Raw genomic sequence first — 24,021 nt, 5'->3', positions numbered from 1 at the left:
TTTTATTCATTGTTTTATCCCTTTTTCTATCCTTTTTCCTCAACCACCACCCCCTCCCCCACCCCAAAAAGGGCCATCCATCACTTGTTCTATGTTGTTCTTTCACAGAGTGCTGACCCTTGTTCTGCTATTCACACATACTGTTTTGTTACTTTTATGCCACTATCAGCACCTTCTTCAGCCCTTACCACTACCATTAACACTCCTTTTGTCTCGTATCCATCACATCTTTGTCAATCTCTCCTTATCTCTCCCCACCAATCGCTGACCTTCTATCCTTCTTTACCTGCTCCACCCCCCCTTAAACACTATAAATTCCATCACTTTCTACTTCTCTTTAGCTCTGAAGAAGGGTCATACGGACTCGAAATGTTAACTCTGTTTCGCCCTCCACAGATGCTCTCAGGCCTGCTGAGTTTTTCCAGCATTGTCTGTTTTTATTTCCATTAACTCTAATGTCTGCCAAGGATCTATTTTTGACCCCCTCCTATTTCTCATCCACATGTTCCTCCTTTTGTTCCCCCCCTTATCCGAAGATACAGTGTTAGTCTTTACACATATACTGATGGTGCCCAGCTTGACCTCACCATCATCTCTCTCCACTTCTCCACTGGCTGTTTCTTAATTGGACTGCTTGTTTTCAGTCCTAGTTTCAAACTCCATTCCCTACCCACTGACTCCGTCCCTCTCCCTGACAACACTCTGAGTTAAGCCGGTCTGTTATTTGACCCTGAAATGAGCTTCACACCACATATTCACACCATTACTATCACTGCCTATTTTCACCTCTGTTCCAGTTCCGTTCCTTCACTGTCGCTGGGTGAAAATCCTGGAACTCCCTCCCTGACAGCACTGTGGGTGTACCTATACCACATGGACTGCAGGGGTTCAAGAAGGCAGCTCACCACCACCTTCTCAAGGGAAATTAGGGATGGGCAATAAATGCTGGCACATCCCATGAATGAATTTTTTTTAAATCGCCCGACTTCACCCTGTCTCCGCTATTCAGCTGCCGAAACGCTCATTCACACCTTTGCTACCTCTAGACTTGACTATTTCAACATGATCCTGGTTGGTCTCCCACATTCTACCCTCTGTAAACTTGGGGTCATCCCAAGCCCCGTTGCCCTATTCTAAGCTCGTGCCAAGTCCCTTGTACCGATCACCCCTGTGCTCGCTGAATCCCACACTGACTCCCGGTCAAGCAACGCCTTGATTTTAAAATTCTCATCCCTGTTTTCAAGTCCTTCCATGACCTCACCCGCACCCTATCTCTGTAATCTCTTCCAGCCCCACAACCCTCCAAGATATCCACATTCATCTAATCATGGCCTCTTGAACATCCCCGATTTTAACCGCGCCGCTGCTGGTAGCCGCCTGGGCCTAAAGCTCTTCCCTACACCTCTCGCTCCTCTATCTCACTTTCCTTTTTAAGACGCTCTTTAAAAACCGACCTCTTTGACCAAGTTTTTGGTCATCCACCCAAATATCTCCTGCGTTCATACTTTGCTCTATGACGCTCCTGCGGAGTGCTTCGGGGACGTTTCCCGCCGTTGGGCGGGATTTTCCGGTCCGGCCAGCAGGCCGAGCCGGAAATTCCCGCCCAAAGTCAACGGGCTTTTGGCTGCTCTCCAAATCTTCCGGTCCCACCCACGCTGATTCCGGAAAATTCCAACCTGCGTTAAAGGCACTATATAAATATAGGCTGCTGTTATCCTGATCACCCTCTTTACGTCTGTGGTTATGTATTATTTGCATCACGTGCACTTTTGGCATGTTGCACTGGGGCCACACACGAGGACTCAATGCACAGGAGCCTGATCCATAAACATGGAAAGAAGGAAAATCCCTACACGGAGCATTAAAAGCTGACTTCAAAATGTCTGTGTGGTGTAGCTTTTTTAACAGATCGTAACTTCAGGAACCTGCTGTCGGGCTGCCAAGCCGATAGTTTACCTCGTGTACTGTCCTCCAGGTTTCCTTCCTCATCTTCTAGAAGCTTCAGCAGTTTTAGATACAAATCCATGTCATCGTTCTTGTCAGGTGCTGAAGAGAAAAAAATAAATGAGCAACGGGGCCCTTGCAACAACCTGCTTGCCCCATGCATACCCACCGCATTTGCTTTCATCTATGTCAAACATAGTCTGATTTTTATCTTCGCTATTCGCGTTGGCACGATACTAATGGGAATTCTTTGCCCTGGAGTTCAAAGCTGTTGTGCTGTACATACGGTTGAAGTTGCAACATCTTAATACCTACATTTGCTTAAAACACTTCCGCATAACAGCGCTACACCCAAAACTCTCAAGAGCACAGGGAAGCCCTGCATGCGTCATTCATCCCAGATGTTTCGGTGCGCCGGTTGTTAAAAAGAGGCTATTTCTTTCAATAAAATCGGCGTTGTAAGTCCTGCGGTTATGTTATCAAAGTTATGCTCTCCAAAGCATTCCTGGGGAAAAGCGTGTGCAACCCCATTAAAATTGTCTTTGTAACAGAAGTGGTGTGACCAATGTAGTATTTAAGCAGGGATAAGTTTACTTTCATTTCCCAGCCCGTGAAGCTCTGAACCAGGGCAGCGGAAATTCGCCCCACAGAAGCAGCCACGTTTCCCCCAAACATGCATTTTAAGTGACAAGGTAAAATTAATGTGTATCGTCTCTTATTTGCTAAAGTGCATCCAGGATCCAACCACACAAGAGTTTCGCATTAATTGCAAAAAATTATAGAATTGAACCCCACGTAATTAGGCTGTCATTGTACATGGGTCGCGGTTTGAGTTCTTTAATTAAAATGAGAAGCTACCATGTATCATCATTTTCAATGCAGGATGATGTAATTATGCACTTGTATTTCAAACCTGTTGTTGCTCACGTAATGCACAACCATTTTTACTTGTGGGTGCACAATATTTAATAGACATGACAGGCTGGGAAGTTAGCCTCGGGGCATTTTTGTACTTAATAATGGACAGAGGAAGTATACTAATGAAATCTAATACCTCTGGAAAATGTGCAATAAATTATGCTATCACAAAAGAGATGGAATAATAAAAGACATGTCCTTTTGGCAGAACCCATTGGTAGCAATGCACAGAAAAACGGTGCGGCAAACTATGATTATTGCAAATGCATTGCCAGGAACCCACAGCATTGTTTGTTACTAACGTACAGACAACTGACATTTTGGTGGAGAAGACCACAGAGAAGAAACCATTTTCCTTCCAGCTTTATAAGTAATGTGAGTAAAGCATGGATGCTACAGCATAACAATACAGGAGGGATAAGGCCCCCTGATTAAAACTATTTAACCACAATTATTCAAATGTACTACATGTTTAAATCGTCTCCAGGACAAAGCCCAGTTATTTTGCTGTCACGATAAAGGTAGACTACAGCTTCCAATGAAGATCCTAATTTCAAAATATCCCGGCCATACTTGGTTTAATAATATTCGGCCATAACTCCTTGAACTGTCCGTATTCACTGGAACCAATCTCCGGTTCATGTAAGTCTGTAATTTGCTTTGTTGAAACATGTCCAAGCAGAACTGGGTGAGGAATTAGGGGCTCGTGCTTTGGGCGTTGGTTAGCTCAGTTGGCTGGGCAGCTAGTTTGTGATGGCAAAGTGATGCCCACAGTGTGGGTTCAATTCCTGAGCCAGCTGAGGTTGTCCATGAGGGTCCCTGCCTTCTCAACCTTGCCCCTCACCTGAAGTGTTGTGACCCTCAGGTTAAACTCATCACCAGTTGCCTCTCTCTAATGAAGGAGGAGACAATGGTGACTTTCACTTTTTCACATATATTCTCCTTTCCCCTGCAGGGCTACAGTAGCATCATGGACCCACACTGGTGTGACATAGGATGCTATATGGAGGTTATGGGGATAGGGCATGCTTTTGAAGTGCAGGAGAAGGGGATTTATTATGCACCTTGTCGTTCTACATCTGACCCTGGGAGGCTTGATTCTGACACCAAAAATTGAAAACAATCCCTGCATGCAGGAAAGATTTGTAGCCAAAACTATACAAAATGTAAATACTCATCCATGGTCTTTCCTGTTTAGCTTCATGTCTTTGCATTCAGTAAAAAGCCAGTCTCGATTTACAGAGGAAAGTAAATCTGATAACTTTCATACAGTCCCTCAGTTTACATGTTCCAGGATGGACGTCTTGCTTCACACAAAAGTTACTTGGTACTATTGATCAAAAGATAGCAATCCTAATTTCAGTCCCTGGCCTACGCTGAATTACTTAACCTACCTCAACTGGACCAGGTGTAGCGTTCTACAAATATTCTCAATGTGTGTAGGTGAGGAATGGGGGGGGTTAACTGGCCACAATTTTCATTCCCAACTGTTAATTGTATCAATTGAGGTTAAGCACACACAGATGGAGGGGACTGATTAGATTGAGCATATATAAAGAGACACTCACTGACAAAGGAGTTGAGTGGGATCAGGAGATATATACCTGTAATGTTTCACTCTGTGAATAAATCTATTCCAAGTAAAGAGTGTGGTCTCTTCCTTCCCCAGGAGTTTAACACCAACTGCTGTCTAGGAGTCCTTCGGGACTTATGATTTGTCAGCAGCATGGAATGTACAGCACAGAAATAGGCCATTCTGTCCAACTGGTGAATGTCAGTGTTTATCCTCTTCACAAGCCACCTCCTACCCCTTTCATTTAACCCTATCAGTATGACCTTCCATTCCTTTCTCCCTCAGGTGCAGCCTCTCCTTAAACGCATCTATTCTAATCATCTCTACTGCTCCCTGCGATAGCGAGGTTCATATTCTCACCACTCTCTGGGTAAAGGTGTTTCTCCTGAGTTCCCTATGGTTAAAACTTCTACCAGGAGCAAATGCATATGTTCACACATAACACATGTCTTTCTGATAGAACTATCAGGAGCAGAGGGGTATGGGTAGAATATTGGAAGCGGGGAAAGAAAAGATGCACTTTTACAACAGACCTGAAACAAAGAAACTCAACTCAAAACCTTTGGTTCAAAGCAGACGTGTTTCAAAGTCGAATGTTCTGTTAGTCCATGCATTCAGCTGAGTGCATTATGCCACTTCATGGATAAGCTGCTACAACAATTACAATTCAACAGAGAGGGACTCCTTCCTGAGGGAGGAAAGCTTTGTCCTATTTGTACAGTAGCGCAAACCATCCACAGAGAAACACGTTGACTTCATTTTGCTGCTGTGATGGCAGAGCGAGGCTTCTCCTCCATTTACACATCTCGTCCCATTGAATTTACCAGGATCAGGCGATTTAAATGAAGGAGAAGAGTGTCCACATCAGTAGCAGCAGCAACACACCTGAGCTGGGAGGAGGGGAGAAGCAGGCGTGGGTGGGGGCAGAAATAGGGGAAATTTGGCAGCTTCTGGAGCCCTCTGCCAAATGGTTTGGCCAAGGATGGAAGAAAGTAGAAGAAATAGGTTCCCCGTTTCAGAAAGGGCCGCTTTGTGGCTGGCTGCTGTAAAGAAACCAATGTTTTCCACCACGGTAGACCCTCTGGCCCACTCTGCCATATTAAAGTACTGTACCTGCTTCATGCAGATGTACAATACACGAGGGACACCAGAGATGGGACTGGCAGGAATTCTGGAAAGTGATCTCAACCTGCCAGCCCTGCCTCTTTCTTTTAAGTTAACTGCAAAGGGAACAAATGCAAGAAGTTTTCACATCCTCTGTCTGTGGAAGGTTCTGGAGCATGACTGATGGGACACAGATCCAGTTAGGTGCATCCTGCCTCAACTTTTGCCCTCGGCAACCACTGCCCACCCTGGTAACACGCTTGTAGGCCGTGAAGCCTAAGAAAATTTGAGGCCGAAGTGTCATAGCTGGCTGCCATGCAGAACTCAGCAGAGCCACCATGCTTAACAGACGGAGGACATGGGGAGGCAAGCGGTCTAGACAGAGATGAAAACAGAGGCGGGAAGCCATTCCTAAAGGTTGCACACAACTGTTATTTAATTAAACTAATGCTGCCTTCAGACATTTCTTCCTTCTGATGTTAAGTATCACGTCTCTGATGCACTCCATTTTCAATGTCCTGTAGTAAAGGAAGGCATGGTGTGTGACGAGTTGCAGCATGCATGGGAGGAAGAGGTGAGTTTGTACCTAAGGTTGCCTAACCTTTCTCCAACACTGGGATTATCCTTGCCTCACATCTGGGACTGTTGTAGACTAAATAATCAAGATTAATTGCTATGATTGGTCAACAGCCCCATTATCATTGTATCATGTGACCACCAGAAGGCAAGCTGGATGGACAGTGACATTGCTCCCTCGAAATTCCCTTTGCCGTATGTGGCCCATTTCTTGCTCTACGCCATCCCTTTGAGATGGCTGCATGGCCACACCTGCACGCAGCTTAAAGGGGCTGCCGCCATGGTCTTATTGAATGGCGGAGCGGGCTCGAAGGGTCAAATGGCCTACTCCTGTTCCTCTTTCTTATGTTCTCATGTTACGTTCTTACGCACAGCCTGTGCATCCCACGTGCAGCACATCCCCGATCGCTACTCGGCCCTGCACCCGTGCAGCTTAGAGGGAAAGTTGGACCTTGTTGTTCATTTTTCCTCCGCCAATCCCTATGTTCTTAAGCTAAATATTCTTTAGGAAAGCCATTTCCTCCCCCTCCGTTCAGATAGCTACGGCTGCTCTCGATTGACCCCATGCTTCAGTTCCAGGATTTCAAAATCAACCAGAGAACATTGTGAATTCTGTGTGATTTAGAAGCAGGGTTATCAGCATCATTAAACAGCAAATCAGTTTTTTTTTTCTTTTGCCTTGAAGAAATCATCCTATTAGATCCTATAAATTAGTCAAAAATCTCCTCAAATGTTCATAAATTTTCTCTGAAGATTTATAGGTTTCGTTCGCAACTGAGAAGAATGAAATGGTATGTTACGGCTAATTGATGTTACAAGAATTAAAATGTGGGCCAATTTGATTCATTTTTAATACCATGGTTTGCTAAAATACCCTATAAGAGCCTTAAGAAAATGGACAATGAGTTTTATATGAAGACATCAAACACCTCAGTTTAATTTAAAACAAGAAATGAAACTAATCGCCAGTTTAGTCTAACATTAAATATATTAATATCAGACTGCTAACACATAGCATGCGTTCCGATATCTCACACATCCAAAGTAGCATATTAGAAATGCACTTTTAGTCCTAACTTTTAATAAGGAAACAAGTTATAATCCTAAAACCGTAAAAGTAGGCTAGACTACAAACGGTCATTCCCACCTCATTAAAGTGATTTGAAGAGAATATAATGACAAGAAATTACATACTTAATTCACACTCATCTTCTGTGCTGACCTCTATCCTATACTGCCTTGGGTCTATTCCCTCATACATCTGTAGGTCAAAGTAATTTCTGCTGTATTCATTTCCTGTGGAAAGCACGTGAAGTAAGGGTCACTGATTATTAGAAGCACATGAACCAAAATGTTAATTCTGAAACTGACACCAGTACAGCATGTCAGTTTTGCTACCTTGTAAGTTTTAGATTCTGTACTTAATGATTCTCACACTGCGTTCAAACTCGGTGTCCCACTTAGCAAAACAGGAAAGGTCGGAGAAGACAATCTTTGCAAGCAGCTCATAACTTGCGGGATGAAAAAAAAAAGCCTTAAAGACGAGCGGGTTCAAAGGTTTAGAATATTTCTGTATATTTTTACCATGTAGGTAACATCAATGATTTTCAGTTGAATCTATACTACTCCATAAATCCCATCTGCACTTCAATCATCGTTAGTGTCCTTAATTGGCTTGATTCACAGTCATTCAATGCTATTTCTTGTGACACATTCTTTTACAAGCGACTTCTTCCTCTATCCCCAGACTATTTAACCCTGATCTTATCGGAGATCAGTATTACTTCAGTTGGAAGTAACATTTACTACATATGAGCACTCTACATCTGAAGTGAATGAGCATCATGATTCATGCATTAATTTTGTGACAGACAGCTCTCCCAGACTCTGAATCCAAAAGTCCTGTCCAAACCTGTGTGCAGTCTGACAAATGAATGTGCCTGGGACTCAGAATGTTACAAATAACTATTCTGCAGCTGCAGAGATAATTTTGGTCCAGAATAGATTTTAATCTTTTAAACCGTAAAAGACTGGTTCGTATCTGCAGCGCAACCGTTAATTTTGCGGTTAAAAATACCTTGACCTTTATGATTATGCCGAAATACAATGTAAGTGAATGCTTGAAGCTTATATAATGGAGGAACTACAATTGAAATCATCCACCCTGGGACACCACTGAAAAGCTCTAGACACAGGCTGTACCTGGTTTCTATACAAATATCATTCTAATATTACATTTGCCACTGTGTCCTCGGGATGCTGACTGCCTGCTGGAGAGGTCTGAGCTCAGTACAGCATTTACCATACTGCAGATCTCAAAATGCTTCTCAATCTGATCACGCAGTCACAGAGCAGGGAGAGCAGCATGACGACATTGAGTCACCACGCTGGTGTCCCCTGGTTGCCTAGAGACATGCAGGGGCAGATCAAAGACAAATTTGGATGTCAGACAAGCCGCACCATATTGGTTGGTGATAACAGGGGAACAAAAATACCGCAGAACTTTTAAAATTATGCAGCAAAGTTACTGTTTTCGCAAAGGGCTCTTTGAACAAGTGGAGAGGAAAAATGGCATCTGGGTCTACCGGGGCATGTAAGTATAATTTCCACGCAGTGACCTCCAAATATTGTACAAAAGCAGGTAGATGTAAACAACCACCAATTTTCACATATCAGTAGAGGGTTTGAAGGCAAAGTGCATCAAATCTGTTATCCCACACAGCTGCATTCTGGACACCAGTCACAAAATACATAACAGCAGTAAATAAGGGTTGTAAAAGTCACGTTGCTATTAGGGCTCAATAAAGAAAAACAAACTGAAAATCCAAATGTTTTTAAAACTTCATTTCTATATCTGTCAACGAGTAACAAGTGCTTCTGAGAGGCCAAGCGGGTAAATCCAGCTGGGAACTCCTTCAGTCTGTGTTCTAATCAAAGGCTTATGTACTGTAATAACACCACTAAGCTATTACATCTAGCACTGCTGTTCTTCCCAGTAGGAAACAAACCTTGCTGTCTCTGCAGCAAAACAAAACAGTCTGCTCTCCCAACGTCAGCCTTGCATACTTGCATTCAATTAAAACACCACTTATGTCTATACCATATGCTGAGGACTCACGTTACTGAATTAACGCAGGAGTGGCTTTTCAGGCACACATTTTAAGCACCATTTTGAATCTTCAGTGGAAATTAATTATGATGCGAGCTTTGGCCAAAGTATCATCTATTTCCTGTTCCCAGCTTTGAAACTGCATTGTACTTGAGCACTTTGCGTAGAATTGCATCGAATTTGCAGCACAGAAACAGGCCATTCAGCCCAACATATGCTTTGCATGAGTCTTCTCCGACTTGGATATCTGATATTTTCTCTTTGTTAATTCAGCAGAGGTATGAGCCTGTTTAATATAATCTATGCTAACTGTCTGCAAAAGAGCAACGTCAGGCATTCCTGTTAAGCATTTTCACAACATTACCCCACAGCGAACTTCAAGGCCTTTGTCTCAAAGAGCGAATGCCGTCTAGCTCTAGAGAAGAGCCATTCGGACTCAAAACGTTAACTCTGTTTCTCTCTCCAGAGATGCTACCAGGCCTGCTGAGTTTTTCCAGCATTTTCTGTTTTTATTAACTCATCCCGTTTACACAAGTAGTTCACGATGTCCTCATGGGCTAACAGGTAAATGCAAGCGAGAGAAAACACCCAACACAGGGACGGAGTGAACTGCTTCCCAATCGTAATTTTTGGGATGTTTGATAAGTACCAAAATACTGAGAAACCCCTATGAATTTTTAAATGTTGAATATTGTAAAGCAAAACTAAGGCAACATTTGGAGTCACAGGACAATTTATATTTCCAACAGTCTCTTGATTGAAGTCAAAAGTAATTTTCTTATTATTAGTTTTTGACCAAATATTCTGGAACAGTTAAAGTGCGCCTCTAGAGATTACTCTACAGCGATCTGGATTGTTTATGAAACCAAGTATCTATTCAGGCTTCATACATTAATGAGAGCAAATTTTTTCTTATTTTGTTGCACATGGCATGGATGTCTTTCAGATCATATCTGAAACTCTCTCCGTCCGATCAATTCTTTCCGCTGCCATTTAAAGGAAACATTATCAATTGGTCATGTTACTTAACAAGCTGGGTCTCCCCTCCACGGTATCGTCACCATCAGGAGTTTAACTGCGCGGGTGCTGTGGGATCAGCTTAGTTAGAATATTGAGGGTTGAAACTATTCACCTTGGGAACTAATCTGTTGGCAACAGAAAATAGAGTGCTGCTGCAGGATTTAAAGGGCTGCAGCAGTATAAAAGACCAGATAGCATTGGAAGGTTTTATGTTGCAAACCAGGGGCAGAATTTTATGGTCCCGTTTCGGTGGGGACGGGGCCATAAGATGCGGCGAGACGTTCTAAACCTCATTGGCTTCGGCGGGAGCGTAAAATCCCGCTGCAGTAACATTTCGCCCCAGGAGTTTGGTTGTCTTGGGAAAATGTCAAACGGGTGTGTTGCAGGACACAGAGATGGCCACTTCATCCTCCTTGCTTCACAACAGTTAATATAAAAGTCACCCTTCAGGAGGTCATGAACAGAAGGGTGACACTTTTCAACACTGGCAGGAAGCAGATTCAAAGAAGAGCAACAGCAGAGAAGTGGAAACAGGGTGTCAGAAGAAACCGTACCTATTCAATGTTTGGCATAAAGCCATAGTCAATGTCACGACAAGTTGAATGAACTTACCCAGTTCAGCAAAGTTAAAAAAGCCGACATAATGTGCTGCACTAGGCACATTTGTGAGTTATAACTACCTGTCTCTCATTGTATTAAACAGCTGATGAATTTATCTTGAATGCCAAATGGGGTCGATAGCTCATTAAAAGATGTTTTTTGATGAGGTAATGGAGAGAGTGGATGAGGGCAGTGCAGTCGATGTCATGTAATTAGACTTTCAAAAGATATTTGATAAGGTACCACACATTAGGCTTGTTTGCAAAATTGAGACCCATAAGATAAAAGGGACAGGAGCATGAGGGATAGAAAATAGAGTCTGGTGAATGGCCATTTTCTTTTGAACTGCAGTGAGGTATATGGCGGGATTCCTCAATGTTCAATATTAGAGCCCTTCTGTTTTTTCTGTACATTAATGACTTGGGCCTAGATTTTTAAGATGGCAAAGTTTCCCTTCCAGCCTTCCGTAGATTCAGTGGAGAACGCATCCCTGCCGATACTGTCTGCCCTGCAGCCATTTAACCCTACCAATGAGTGTTAACTGACTGGAGATGGGACTTCTGTACCTCAGTTAGGAGGAAGTCCCAGCTCAGGGAGCTGCCAGACAATCTGATTGGCCAGCAGCTCCCTGGTTGCAGCAGTACCAGGAGCTGCAGTGGACTGGACTGGGACTACAAGCAGTCCCCAGAGTTTAAGTCCTGATAGACCAGGACAAGGTGAGTGTGGGAATCACGGGGCAGGGAGGGGAGCTGAGGCGCAGGGGTGTGGGGTGGACATTGGGGGTGCGGGGTGGGTTGCGTGGGTGGTGGTGGTGAGGCCAGGTGGGGGAGCAGTACCTGCAGGGACCAGGCTTTGTGGAAAGGGCACCAATGTTGAAAGGAGGCCATTGATGGATGTGCCTTCCCGCCAAAGGCCCGAGCAGGGTCACTTTCCGGGCTTCCCCGGCCCCCGAATTCCTCCCACCAGCCTGAAAATTGAGGCTGGGTGGGAAACGGCCCTTAAGTGGTCATTAATTGACCACAGGGGCCTCAATTAGAACAAGGGCAGGCCGGCCAGCCTAGGCCTCACCTCACCTGTCCCACCGTAAAATTGCAGGGAGGTTGGGAGGGGCGGGAGCCCAGTGGGAAGACCATCTAAAGAATTTTACTTGTCTCCCCCACCGCCTGAAAACCCATCGGCGGGGGGCACATAAAATTCTGCTCTTGGACTTCGAGTTACACGGCACAATTTTGAAATTTGTAGATGACACCAAAGCTGGAAGTGCAGTAAAACAGTGAGGAAGGCAAATATAGATTTCAAGAGGACATAGGCAGGCTTGGTGGAAGTGTAAAATTCGATGCAGAATCGCTCGATACATTTTGGTGGGAACAATGAGGAGAGACAGTGGCCTGAATTTTCCCGTCGGCGATTTGGGGGCGGGGCCCACTCGCCAAGGGGAAAAAGACGCGGGATGACATCGGGAGGAACCCCCGACATCATCCCGGTCCCTTTAAATTTTTAGGAAGGCGGGCGGACAGCGAAATCAGCTGTCCACCCGCCGACCTGTCAATGGCCAATTGAGGCTATTGACAGGATCATTAAGATAATTAAAGGCCCTGCCCGTCCAACCCTAAGGTTGGCGGGCAGGCCAGGAGCCCCAGCGGGCTTCTGATAATACATGAAACCTCATCCATTGGTGGGATGAGGCTTCATGCCCGTTTTTAAAAACTTTAATACATTTTATGTGATATTTATTAACATGTCCCATCTCGTGTGTTTCATGAAGGGTTTATTAATTAAATAAAACATTTTCAAACGTTTGATAAACATGTCCCAGCTCATGAGGACATGTCTAAATGATTTTTCTCTTGTCTTTAATAAAAACTTTAATTCTGAACTTAATCTCCCTGAGGCAGCTCTGTGCCTCAGGGAGAATTCTGCGCTTTGGCGTACATGTGCGAAAGAGCGCAGGCCCTGACTCAGAGAATTTCCCCCACCACCCCCACACCCGCCCGCACAGGAAGCGCTTCTGGGCGCACATCACACTGGGCGGGCCTTAACTGGCCCACCCACTAAAAATGGTGGCGCACAACCGCACCCCCACCGACAGGGGGAAATTTCTGCCCCTGAAGTTTTTATAAAATCAATAAATTAATTTTCCCACCTTCACAAACATGTCCCAACTCATATGACTCTGCCACATGAGGGGACATGTTTAAATCAAATTTTACATCATTTATTAAAATGTTTTATTCTCTATTCGATCTCCGCGAGGCAGCTCCGAGCCTTAGGGAGAGCGCAGGTCCCAACTCTCCCTCCTCCCCCCACCCGCACAGGTAACCCCCCCAACGGCCACGCGTTACGCTGGGGAGGGGGTGCTTTAATTGGCCCGCCCGCGTAAAATGGTGGCGTGCAGCCGATTGCGGGCGGTGATCGGCTCCGCGCCCACACCCGCCCGCTCCCAACCGGCCCACCCACCATAGGAAAAATCCAGGCCATAGAGATCAAAAACCAGGGGGTTACAGCAAACCTATCATAAACACTAGTTAAGCCCTAGCTAGAATATTGCCCTTCGCAAGGGCAATTAGGGATGGGTAATAAATGCTGTCCTAGCCAGCGACGCCCACATCCCATAAATGAATTTTTAAAAATGTTCAATTCTGGGTACCACATTTTTGGAAGGAGATAGGTGTTGTTCTCCTTGGAGGGAATTTGATAGAGGTGTTTATAATAATGCAACGTTTAGGCAGAGTAAATAAAGAGGAAGTGTTTCCAGTGGCAGGAGGTTCAATAACCAGAGGAGACAGGTTTAAGGTGGATTGGCAAAAGAACCAGAGGCAACCTGAGGAAAAATGTTTTACACGAGCGGTTGGGATTTGAAATTCGTTGCCTGATCGGGAGATGGAAGTGTGTTTCACAGCCGTCTTCAAAATCTAATTGAGTGAATATTAAAAAAGAATTGCAATCATAGAACCATAGAAAAGTTACAGCACAGAAGGAGGCCATTTGGCCCATCTTGTCCATGCCAGCCCGAGGACACCCAGGTGCCCTTTCTAATCCCACCTTCCTGCACCCGGCCCACAGCCCTTCAGCTTACAGCGCTTAAGGTGCAGATCCAGGTACTTTTTAAAAGAGTTTAAAGTTTCTGCCTCTACCACCAACTTGGGCAGCGAATTCCAGACACCCACTACCCTCTGCGTAAAAAAGTTCTTCCTCATGTCCCCCCTACACCTTCCGCCACTTATCTTGAACCTATGTCCCCTGGTTCTAGAATTCTCCATCAAGGGAAACAATTTTATCCTGTCCACTCTATCTATTCCCCTCTGGGGAAAGAGTGGGGGAGTGGGACTAACTGGATTGCTCTGCAAAGGGAATGGTGCAGACTCGATGAGTCGAATATCCCCTTTCTGTGCTGCATGATGATTCCACATCACAGTCAATAAAGCTAATTTGGTTCTCTCACCTTTCGTTGTCTGGGGGAAGATAACCTTACAACAGCCAGGAGACATAGTTATCAGGTGGAGGGCCCCCAAACATCTACTGCTTACAAAGAGCAAACACTGGAGCCCTGTGCGAGGGAGGCAACAAAAGGAATTGGAGAGGGTAAAATAGGAGGGCAGGTGACTGCTGCAGGCTTGTGGCGGCAATTTGCTGCTCTCCATTTCATTCGACTATGCCTCCTATTACACATCAACAAATCCTCTTCTCATTTCAAAAAAAAAATGACTTTAGAACTTAGTTCTTAGCAATTGTAATCTCTCATTTTTTCCTCTTCGAGATATGCTCAAGGAAGGAGCAAACCCGGCACCTCAGCATCCAACCCTCACAGCAGTTCCGAACACTCTCCATCGCTCACTCATTTCCTATGAAGCACCGGCCTACAGGCCTGTGCGGCTGGAGGTTATGTGGAGGCTGCGGGAGGTTGGGTGTGAGGCTGGCAGCATTGGTGAATCTGTGAGGGGGTGCGTTGAGCAGCGTGAGAGGTTGGTGGGACAGAGGGTAGGCGATGTCATTGGGAGATGTATTCGCCGACCTTGATCACCCACGTGAGGCCATTGACCTTGTTCCAAAGCTGCAGGCAGGCCCTCAGAGCAAGGCTTCAGGAATTAACCACCCTGCACATGTGCTCCCATTCTCTTGGCATTCTGGGCCTCCTGCTCCATTGTGGAAACATGGTCTCTCTCCTCCTTTCAACCTCCTTCACTGAGGTCTCCAGCAGTGTATCCAAAAACCTGGGCACTGTCTTTCTGGCCTGTTGACCCAGTTGCAACCCCTTCATTCCACCGAGCCATGCTGAGACTGTTCCAGCTAGTGGTTATGTGGTATGGGCTGGTGATCCAGAGGCCTAGATGGAGTAACCCAAAGGATATGAGTTTAAATCCAGTTCTTAAACACCTGGAAATAAAAAGCTTGTACACTATCAGTTAGAAGTGACCCTGGAGCTGTCAGAATGTTGTTTAAAAAAAATTGGTTCACTAATATTCCTTAGGGAAGTGAATCTAGTGTCCTTATCTGTTCTGGCCTACATATGATTCTAGTCCCACACAGAATCACAGAATCTTAACGGCAGAGATGGAGGCCATTCGGCCCATTGTGTCTGCACCGGCTCTCCAAATGAGCATTATGACCTAGTGCCATTTTCCTGCCTTTTCCCCGTACCCTTGCACATTGTTTCTATTCAAATAATCATCTGATCCCTCTTGAATGCCTCGATTGAACCTGCCTCCACCACACTTCCAGGCAGTGCATTCCAGACCTGAACCACTCGTGTGAAAAAGTTTTTTTCTCAGGTCACAGTTGCTTCTTTTGCAAATCACTTTAAATCTGTGACCTCTTGGTCTTGATCCTTTTATGAGCGGGAACAGCTTCTCCCTATCTACTCTGTCCAGCATCCTCCACCCCCCTGGATTTTGAACATCTCTATCCAATCTCCTCTCGGTCTTCTTCCCTCTAAGGAGAACAGTCCCAACCTCTCCAATCTATCCTCATAGCTGAAGTTTCTCATTTTCTCACAGCTCCAAAATGGCCTAGCAAGCTACTCATCTGTATCAAACTGCTGTGTAGGGCAACTGGGGATGGGAAATCAATGCCTGCCTTGCCCACAAAATCCACGGCTTAAGGCTGAATTTTTAAAAAAGAGACACTTACCCCACCTGAACCACAGGGGATAATAATGGAAGAAACACAGAGGATGAATGAGGAGAAAGGAATTTTGCTCGTGCTATTGGGGAGGGTTTAAAGTAACTTGGCAGGAAACATAGGGCAGAAATTTCCCTCCGTCGGGGGGGATTGTGCGGGCACGGATGGGGGCAGGCGCGAGCCTGATCGGCGCCCGTGGTCGGGGGCACGCTGCCATTTTACGTGAGCGGGTCAGTTAAGACCCGCCCAGTGTGACATGCGCCCGGAAGCGCTGAGCTCTCCCTGCGCGGACAGGGAGATGGGGTGGCGGGATTCCCTGAGTCGGGGCCTGAGGGAGATTACTGCAGAGGTATCTCAGGGAGATTGCTTTCACTTCTGAAACATTGAAGAAAGGTAAAAAAAGAAAATTTAAGGACATGTCCCCTCATGTGAAACTGTCACAAGAGCTGGGACATGTCCATTAATTCTTTCAAAATTTTTATTTAATTAATAAACCCTTCATGAAACCTCATCCCGCCCGTGGATGAGGTTTCATGATAAATGGGAAGGCCGCCTGGGCTCTTCGCCTGCCCCCCCGCCAACCTTAAGGTTGGACAGGCAGCATTCTTTACAACTTTAATTACTTTCTTAATGGCCTCAATAGGCCTTTGACAGCTCCGACAATCTAAAAGACGCGCGGTGATGTCGGGACCTACACCCGACGTCACCGCTCGTCATTTTACGCATCAGCGACCGGGCCCCACCCCCGCTCGCCGACCTGAAAACTCTTCCCATATAGACGTTGAGGGGACTTGATGGGGTGGATGCTGAAAGGATGTAGGAGAGACTAGGACTAGGGGGCACAGTTTAAAAATATGGGGTCGCACATTTAAGAAGGAGATGAGGAGAATTTCTTTTTCTCTCAGGGGGGTTGTGAGTCTTTGGGGCTCTCTTCCCCAAATGGCAGTGGAGGCAGGGTCATTAGATATTTTTACGGCAGAGGTAGTTAGATTGTTGACTAACAAGGGATCAAAGGTTATTGGGGGTAGGTAGAGGGCAGAAGTTTGTCCTTGGCGGGCGGGATCAGCGGCAGCGGGTGGGAGCAGTCGGGACCGTCCATGATCGGCGGCGTTCTGCAATTTTAGGTGGGCGGGGGCCAATTAAGGCCCGCCCAGCGTGATACACGAACGGCAGTGCTGAGCGCTGCCTTTGTGGGCAGGAGGAGGATGGCAAGCAGGCCTAGCACGCACTGCACGCGTGCGCACGAAGGAGCGCTGAGTAATCTCTCTGAGGCACGGAGCTGCCTCAGGGAGATGAAGAACATATTGAAAAAATTATTAAACAGCACAAAAAAATTAATGAAGCATGTTCCCTCATGTGATGAGCAGGGACATGCTTTTAATTAAAAATTAAAGTTTTTCTTTCATTTGTATTTGATTTTGGAAAGCTCACCTTGCCTGTGGATGAGGTTTCCAAAAAAATGAAAAGGCCGCTTGGCCTTCTCGCCTGCCCGTCAACAGTTAGGTTGAACGGGCAGTGAAAAATTCAACACAATTGATTACTTAATCGGCCTTTTAACTGCCGGTGGACGCGCTGTCGGCTCTGGCGCGTGCCCACCGACCGAACTATCGCGTGACTGCGCGTTGACGCCTGCACACTCGGCCGATGTCATCGTGGGCCCACCCACCGAACTATAAGTCCTGCCTAGGATGTGGAGTTGAGGCCACAATCAGGTCAGCCATGACCTTACTGAATGATGGAGCAGGCTTGAGGGGCCTAATGGCCTACCCCTGCCCTTAACTCTTGTATTCTATGTTCACAGGTGTGAGAATATAATATCAAAGAGGAATACCAAGGTGCACAGGATACTGGGAGAGGTAGATTGCACTAGAGTTGGGAATAGTAAGTGAATAGGTGGGGTCAGAATAAAGGAGAAAGTATTAGAATGTAAATCTGAGTTGCTGTGCCTGTATGTGAATGTGAGTAGTGTGGTTAACAAGGTTGGTGAGCAGGCACAGATTGCCATGTGGAAATATGATGCTGTGCCTATAACAGAGACCTGACTCAAAGAAGGGCAAGACTGTGTGTTAAATATCCCTGGACACAAAGTGTTCAGAAAAGACAGGAAAGAAAGAAAAGGAGGAGGGGTGGCGACATTGGTTAAGGAGAGCGTTGCAGTGTTGGAGAAAGAGGATGTCCCAGAGGGTTCAAGGACAGAATCTATTTGACTAGAGCTAAGGAACAAAAAAGGAGGGAGTCTATAGGAAGTCAACTTAGAGGGAAGGATGTAGAGGAACAAATCTGAAAGGAAATTACGGAGGGGTGCAAAATTATAGGGTAGTTATAATGGGGGACTTTAATCATCCGAATATAAACTGGGGTAGTATTAGTGTAAAGGGCAGAGAGGGTCAAGAGTTCCTAGCCTGTGTTCAGGAATATTTTCTACGTTTCTAGTCCAATGAGGAAGGAGGCACTTCCAGACCTGATTCTTGGGAATAAGCTGGGCCAAGTAGATCAGGTGTCAGTAGGTGAACAGTTAGGAGACAGTGATCATTGTACCATAAGGTTCAGGCTGACTACGGAAAAGGACAAAGAACAGTCCAGAGTAAGAAAAGTTAACTGGGGTAAAAGCCAACTTTAATGGGGTAAGAAAGGATCTGGGCCAAATTAATTAGAGTCAAAAGTTGGCAGGAAAAACAGTAGCAGAACAATGGGCTACCTTCAAAAAATAGATAGTTCCAGCACTATCAAGGTATATTCCCTCAAAAGGGAAAGGTAGGGCAAACTCCAGAGCTCCCAGGATGACAAAGGAGATAGAAATTAAGATAAAGAAAAAAAAAGTGTGCTTATGATAGGCATCAGGTAGAAAATACAACTGAAAACCAAGCTGAATATAGACAGTTCAGGGGGGAGGTGAAGAAGCAAATAAGAGAGGCAAAGAGAGGGAATGAAAAGAGACTGGCAACTAACATAAAAGAGTATCCCAAAAGTCTTCCGGAGACATATAAATGGTAAAAAGTTGGTAAAACAAGGAGCAGGGCTGATTAGGGACCAAAAAGGAGATTTACACATTAAGGCAGAGGGCATAGCTGAGGTATTAAATCAATACTTTTTACCTGTCGTTACCAAGGAAGGAGATGTTACCCAGGCCATGGTAAAAAAGTCAATTCAGACACCAGAAGTGGTTAAAATTGAAAAGGAGTAGTTATTGGATAGGTTATCTGTACTTAAAGTTAATAAGACACTGAGACCGGATGATATGCGCCCTAAGATACTGAGGGAAGTGAGAGTGGAAATTGCAGAGGCACTGGCCATAATTTTTAAGTCTCGCTTAGACTCAGGGATGTGCTGGAGGGCTGGAGAATTGCAAACGTTACTCCCTTGTTCAAATATGGTTGTAAAGATAAACCAACAACTACAGCCAGTCAGCTTAACTTCAGTGGTGAGTAAACGTCTAGAAACAATAACTTGGGACAAAATTAATAGTCACGTGGACAAATGAAGGTTGATTAAGGGAAGCCAGTGTGGATTTCTTAAGGGAAAATCATGTTCAACTGATCTGCTGGAGTTTTTTGAAGAGGTAACAGAGAGGGCAACGCTGTTGATGTGGTGTACATGGACTTCCAAAAGGCATCTGGTACAGGGCCGCACAACGGACTTGTGAACAAAATTATAGTTCATGGAATAAAAGGGACAGTAGTAACATGGAACTGGCCTGAGCAACAGGAAACAAAGAGTCATGGTGAATAGATGTTTTTCAGGAATGAAAGGGCACAGATTTAAAGTAGTTAGTGAAAGAAGCAAAAATGATATGTGGAAAAACTTTTTTATGCAGCTAGTGGTTAGGGTTTGGAATGCACTGCCTGAGAGTGTGGCAGAGGCTGGTTCAATTGAAGCATTCAAAAGGGAATTAGACTGTTATCTGAAAAGGAATCATGTGCAGGGTCATGAAGAGAAGGTGGGGGAATGGTTCTAGGTGAGTTGCTGATGTAGAGAGCTGGTGCAGACACAATGGGCCAAATGGCCTCCTTCTACACTGTAACAATTCTGTGACTCAGTGAGGATTGAAACATGACCCATCGTCTGGAACTCACTTTGCCTCATCTCTTTTAAGACTCTCCTTAAAACTCAACTCATTGATCAAGCTCTTATTTAGCCTTCCTAATAACTCCTCCTTTAGAACAGCACACGTTCAGATCCTCTATTTGGCAGCTGGAACTCAGTCGGTAGCACTTGTTACAGATAGGAAGGGGTTTAATTTAGAACAGCCCTGATTTCTCCTCTCGGACACCCCGTCCGTAAACAGAAAGGTGTTTTTGATTTAAGCCCACAGCAAACTCGAGGTAAGATAAAATAAGAGGGTTGGTTTATTTTACACGCACACAAAAGGCGGGAAAGGGGTTTTGCAACATCCGCCCCTTTTTGCGCTCACACGATAAAAGAGGGATGAGGGAAAGAAAGGGGTAGAGGACAAGACCACGATAAAAATAAGAGTTATGGTTTCAGGTGAGTCCAGGGTCCAGCATCAAAAGTCCAGTGGCGTACACCTTCAGAGATTAGCAGGCTGAGACTGTTGCAGGGTGATCCAACTTTCCAGTGGCAAGGACTTCCATGATGGAAGAAGACGCATAGAGATGAATGATCCTGATAGGCACAGATACAGGAGTTCCAATATTCCAGTAGGACACAGTGTAGATGAGAGTCAGGCAATTTATCTGGACAGAGCTTATTTTGCTGCTATCTGTTAGGTGGTAAAATGGTAGACTGCCTGAGTTCAGTTCCACACAGCAATATTACAGCTTCTAGCAGCTTGGGGAAGGTCATGTGACATGCCTCCTACTTCTTCTCCTGGGTGTTGGACAAAGGATGTATTTTCCCAGGTCTGAAATCTTGAGGTGTTAACAAAGGAGTCCGGGTCCCTTCTGTCCTTGCCGATGGCTGGAGCTCTTCCTTAGAAATGTAAAGGGTGTTGATGCATTTCTTTGGAATTTGCAGTCACAGAGGCATTAGCGCCTCTTTAAAGGTAATAGGGTCCCTGCTGGTTTCTGAAGGTTAGAAATTCCTCTAGTATGAGTCATGGCTAGTCAGGGAAAAGCCTTTGTCCATTTAAAAAAAACATAAAATAATAATTTAATAGAGTAGCCAGGTTGACGTAGATATATGTATTTTCCTTCCTGTCTCCCGGCTGGGACACACTATTACCCCTGAGCTATGAGGTTCTGGGTTCAAGTCCCAATCCCAACTGAGCATAAAAATTGAGGCTGACACTCTAGTAGAGCGCTTTGCTGCTCTAGGTGCTGTCTCTTGGGTGAGACATTAAACTGATGCCCTGTCTGCCCTTGTAGGCGGATATACAAGATCTTGTGGCACTACTTTGAAGAAGAGTAAGGGAGTTATCCCTGATGCCTGGCCAATATTTACTCCTCAATCATCACTAAACCAAATTAGCTGGCTGTTATCGCGCTGCTGTTTGTGGCAGTTTGCTGGTTGCTATGTTTCCTATGTTACAACAGTGACTACACTTCAAAAAGTACTTCATTGGCTGTAAGTGCTTTGAGACGTCCTGTGGTCATAAAAGGTACTCATAAACACAAGTGTTTTTTTAATGCCTCTGCTTAACATCGTGTGCTACACAAATACAAGTTGACAGTGATAATGCTGGTGTCGTCATTGGTCAGGGCACAGTGCTCTTCAGATGAAGAGCCTCAGGACAAGGATTTTATGCATCTTGCTTTTAAAAGAATGGTGATTCCAGATTCTAAACATGGTGAACTGAAGAGAGTGCCCTACACTGCGCATTAAATGGCAGGTCAATTGGTTGAGTCCAGTGACTACAGCTGCGACATCCTAATGGATGACTTCACAGAACTGCAGTCTACCATGGAGCATATGACAATCCCAGGGTCATCTACAGAATTGTTTCCCGAGACCAAAGACTATCAAGGCAGTCTGCGGCTCAGCCATCAACAACTTGCGTTTATATAACGCCCTTAATGTAGTAAGACATCCCGAAGCACTTAATAACAGCTGTATCAAACAAAATTTGACACAGGACATGTTAGGACAGGTGACTAAAAGCTTGGTCAAAGGGGTAGGTTTTAAGGACCATCTTAAATGAGAGAGAGGTGGAGAGGCAAGGAGGTTCAGGGGGGAATTCTGGAGCTTAAGGCCCAGGCAGATGAAGGGAGGGTCGTCAATGCTGAAATAATGAAAATCAGGGATGAGCAAGAGGCCAGAGTTGGAGGAGTGCAGAAATCTCAGAGGGCTGTCGAGCTGAAGGAGGGTACAGAAATAGGGAGGGGCGAGGCCAAAGGGGTATTGATGCAGAATGCAGCCATTGAGGTCTGGGGTGAAAGATTTGAGACAGTTGTCTCTTGCAGCCTCTGACCAACTGGGGCTGGGATACAGATATTGAGCTCAGTGGTACCATTAGGTCTGCTTTCCCATCAGCTGAGATGCTGATGATGCTGTTTCTCAGCGTAACAGGATGACCTTCTCCTGGTTGCGTCCCAGATCATGTGACAAAAAGGAGGCAAGATCAGGTTGCTCAGTCAAGACATGGCTCATCTTAGGAATAAAATACCATGGTGTGAAAACCACCGAGTCCCAAGAGGCTGATATTATAGCCAACCACCTTACACCATCTTGGCTGCTTGGATGGTAATGTGAAGGAATGAACATCAGGCAGATTCTATAGCGGGCCACCAATCCACTTCACCAGAGTAACAGCAAGCAACTAAGTTAAATGTGACTCCTATTGTTCTGCCAAGATTTAGATCTGGTTTTCATTTGGTGTTTTGATTGGGAGTTACTGAAGGTGATGCATGGAGAGGCAGCGATCGCTATAGGAATAATTCCGAAGGGAAGATGGAGAGAAATTTTAATTTGTTGACAACTGAATGGAAAGGTTCCTCTATGAGAATTGTACAATTGTTTCTAATAGTCATAGAGTCATAGAGGTCTACAGCACATAAAAAGGCCCTTCGGCCCATCGAGTCTGCGCCAGTCAAACAAGTAATTAACTATTCTAATCCCACTTTCCAGCACTAGGCCCATAGCCTTGTATGCCATGGCATCGCAAGTGCACATCCAAATACTTCTTAAATGTTATGAGGGTTTCTGCCTCTACCACCCTTTCAGGCAGAGTTCCAGATTCCCACCACCCTCTGGGTGAAAAAATTCTTCCTCACATCCCCTCTAAAGCTCTGCCCCTTACCTTAAATCTATGCCCCCTGATTATTGATCCCTCCACCAAGGGGAAAAGTTCCTTCCTGTCTACCCTATCTATGCTCCTCATAATTTTATACACCTCAATCATGTCCCTCCTCAATCTCCTCTGCTCCAAGGAAAATAATCCTAGCCTATCCAATCTCTCCTCATAACTAAAACTCTCCAGCCAGGCAACATCCTGGTAAATCTCCTCTGCACTCTCTCTAGTGCAATACCATCCTTCCTATAATGTGGATACCAGAACTGCGCGCAATACTCTAGCTGTGGCCTAACCAGCGTTTTATACAGCTCCAGCATAACCTACCTGCACTTATATTCTATGCCTTGGCTAATAAAGGCAAGTATGCCATATGCCTTCTTAACCACCTTACCTACCTGTCCCGCTACCTTAAGGGGCCGGTGGACATGCACACCAAGGTCCCTCTGATCCTCGGTACTTCCCAGGGTCCTACCATTCATCATGTATTCTTGTGCCCTATTTGTCCCGCCCAAATCCATCACATCACACTTATCCAGATTAAATTCCATTTGCCACTGATCAGCCCATCTAACCAGCCCGCCTATATCCTCCTGTAATCTAAGGCTATCCTCCTCACTATTTACCACCCCACCAATTTTCGTGTCATTCGCGAACTTACTGATCAACCCTCCTACATTCAAGTCTAAATCGTTTATATATATCACAAACAGCAAGGGACCCAACACTGATTCCTGTGGAACCCCACTGGACATAGGCATCCATTCACCCTCTGCTTCCTGCCACTCAGCCAATTCTGGAACCAATTTGCCAAATCCCTGCCTCTCCAAGTGTAGATTAATTCTGTCCCTCAGAATTGCTTCCAATAGTTTC

The 24,021-nt window shown here is 45.2% G+C and overlaps 1 protein-coding gene across 6 annotated transcripts in view; it reads right to left on the bottom strand.

The window, feature by feature from the left end:
- The window catches only part of ofcc1 (orofacial cleft 1 candidate 1), a 322,374-nt gene that overhangs the window by 269,312 nt on the left and 29,041 nt on the right, over positions 1–24,021 (bottom strand). For 5 of the 6 annotated variants that reach the window (XM_078539931.1, XM_078539933.1, XM_078539936.1 and 2 more), the window contains exons 4-5: positions 7,310–7,411; positions 1,957–2,046 (exon numbers count right to left, since the gene is read on the bottom strand). In XM_078539931.1, coding sequence (XP_078396057.1) covers positions 1,957–2,046; positions 7,310–7,411 — 192 coding nt within the window. The remainder of the gene's footprint in view (positions 1–1,956; positions 2,047–7,309; positions 7,412–24,021) is intronic. The other variant, XM_078539934.1, reaches the window with a different exon arrangement.

This window comes from Cetorhinus maximus, chromosome 4, assembly GCF_964194155.1.
Source record: "Cetorhinus maximus chromosome 4, sCetMax3.hap1.1, whole genome shotgun sequence".
Taxonomy (NCBI): domain Eukaryota; kingdom Metazoa; phylum Chordata; class Chondrichthyes; order Lamniformes; family Cetorhinidae; genus Cetorhinus; species Cetorhinus maximus.
The sequence above is the reverse complement of the archived record's forward strand: the minus strand, read 5'-3'. Positions and strand labels throughout refer to the sequence as shown.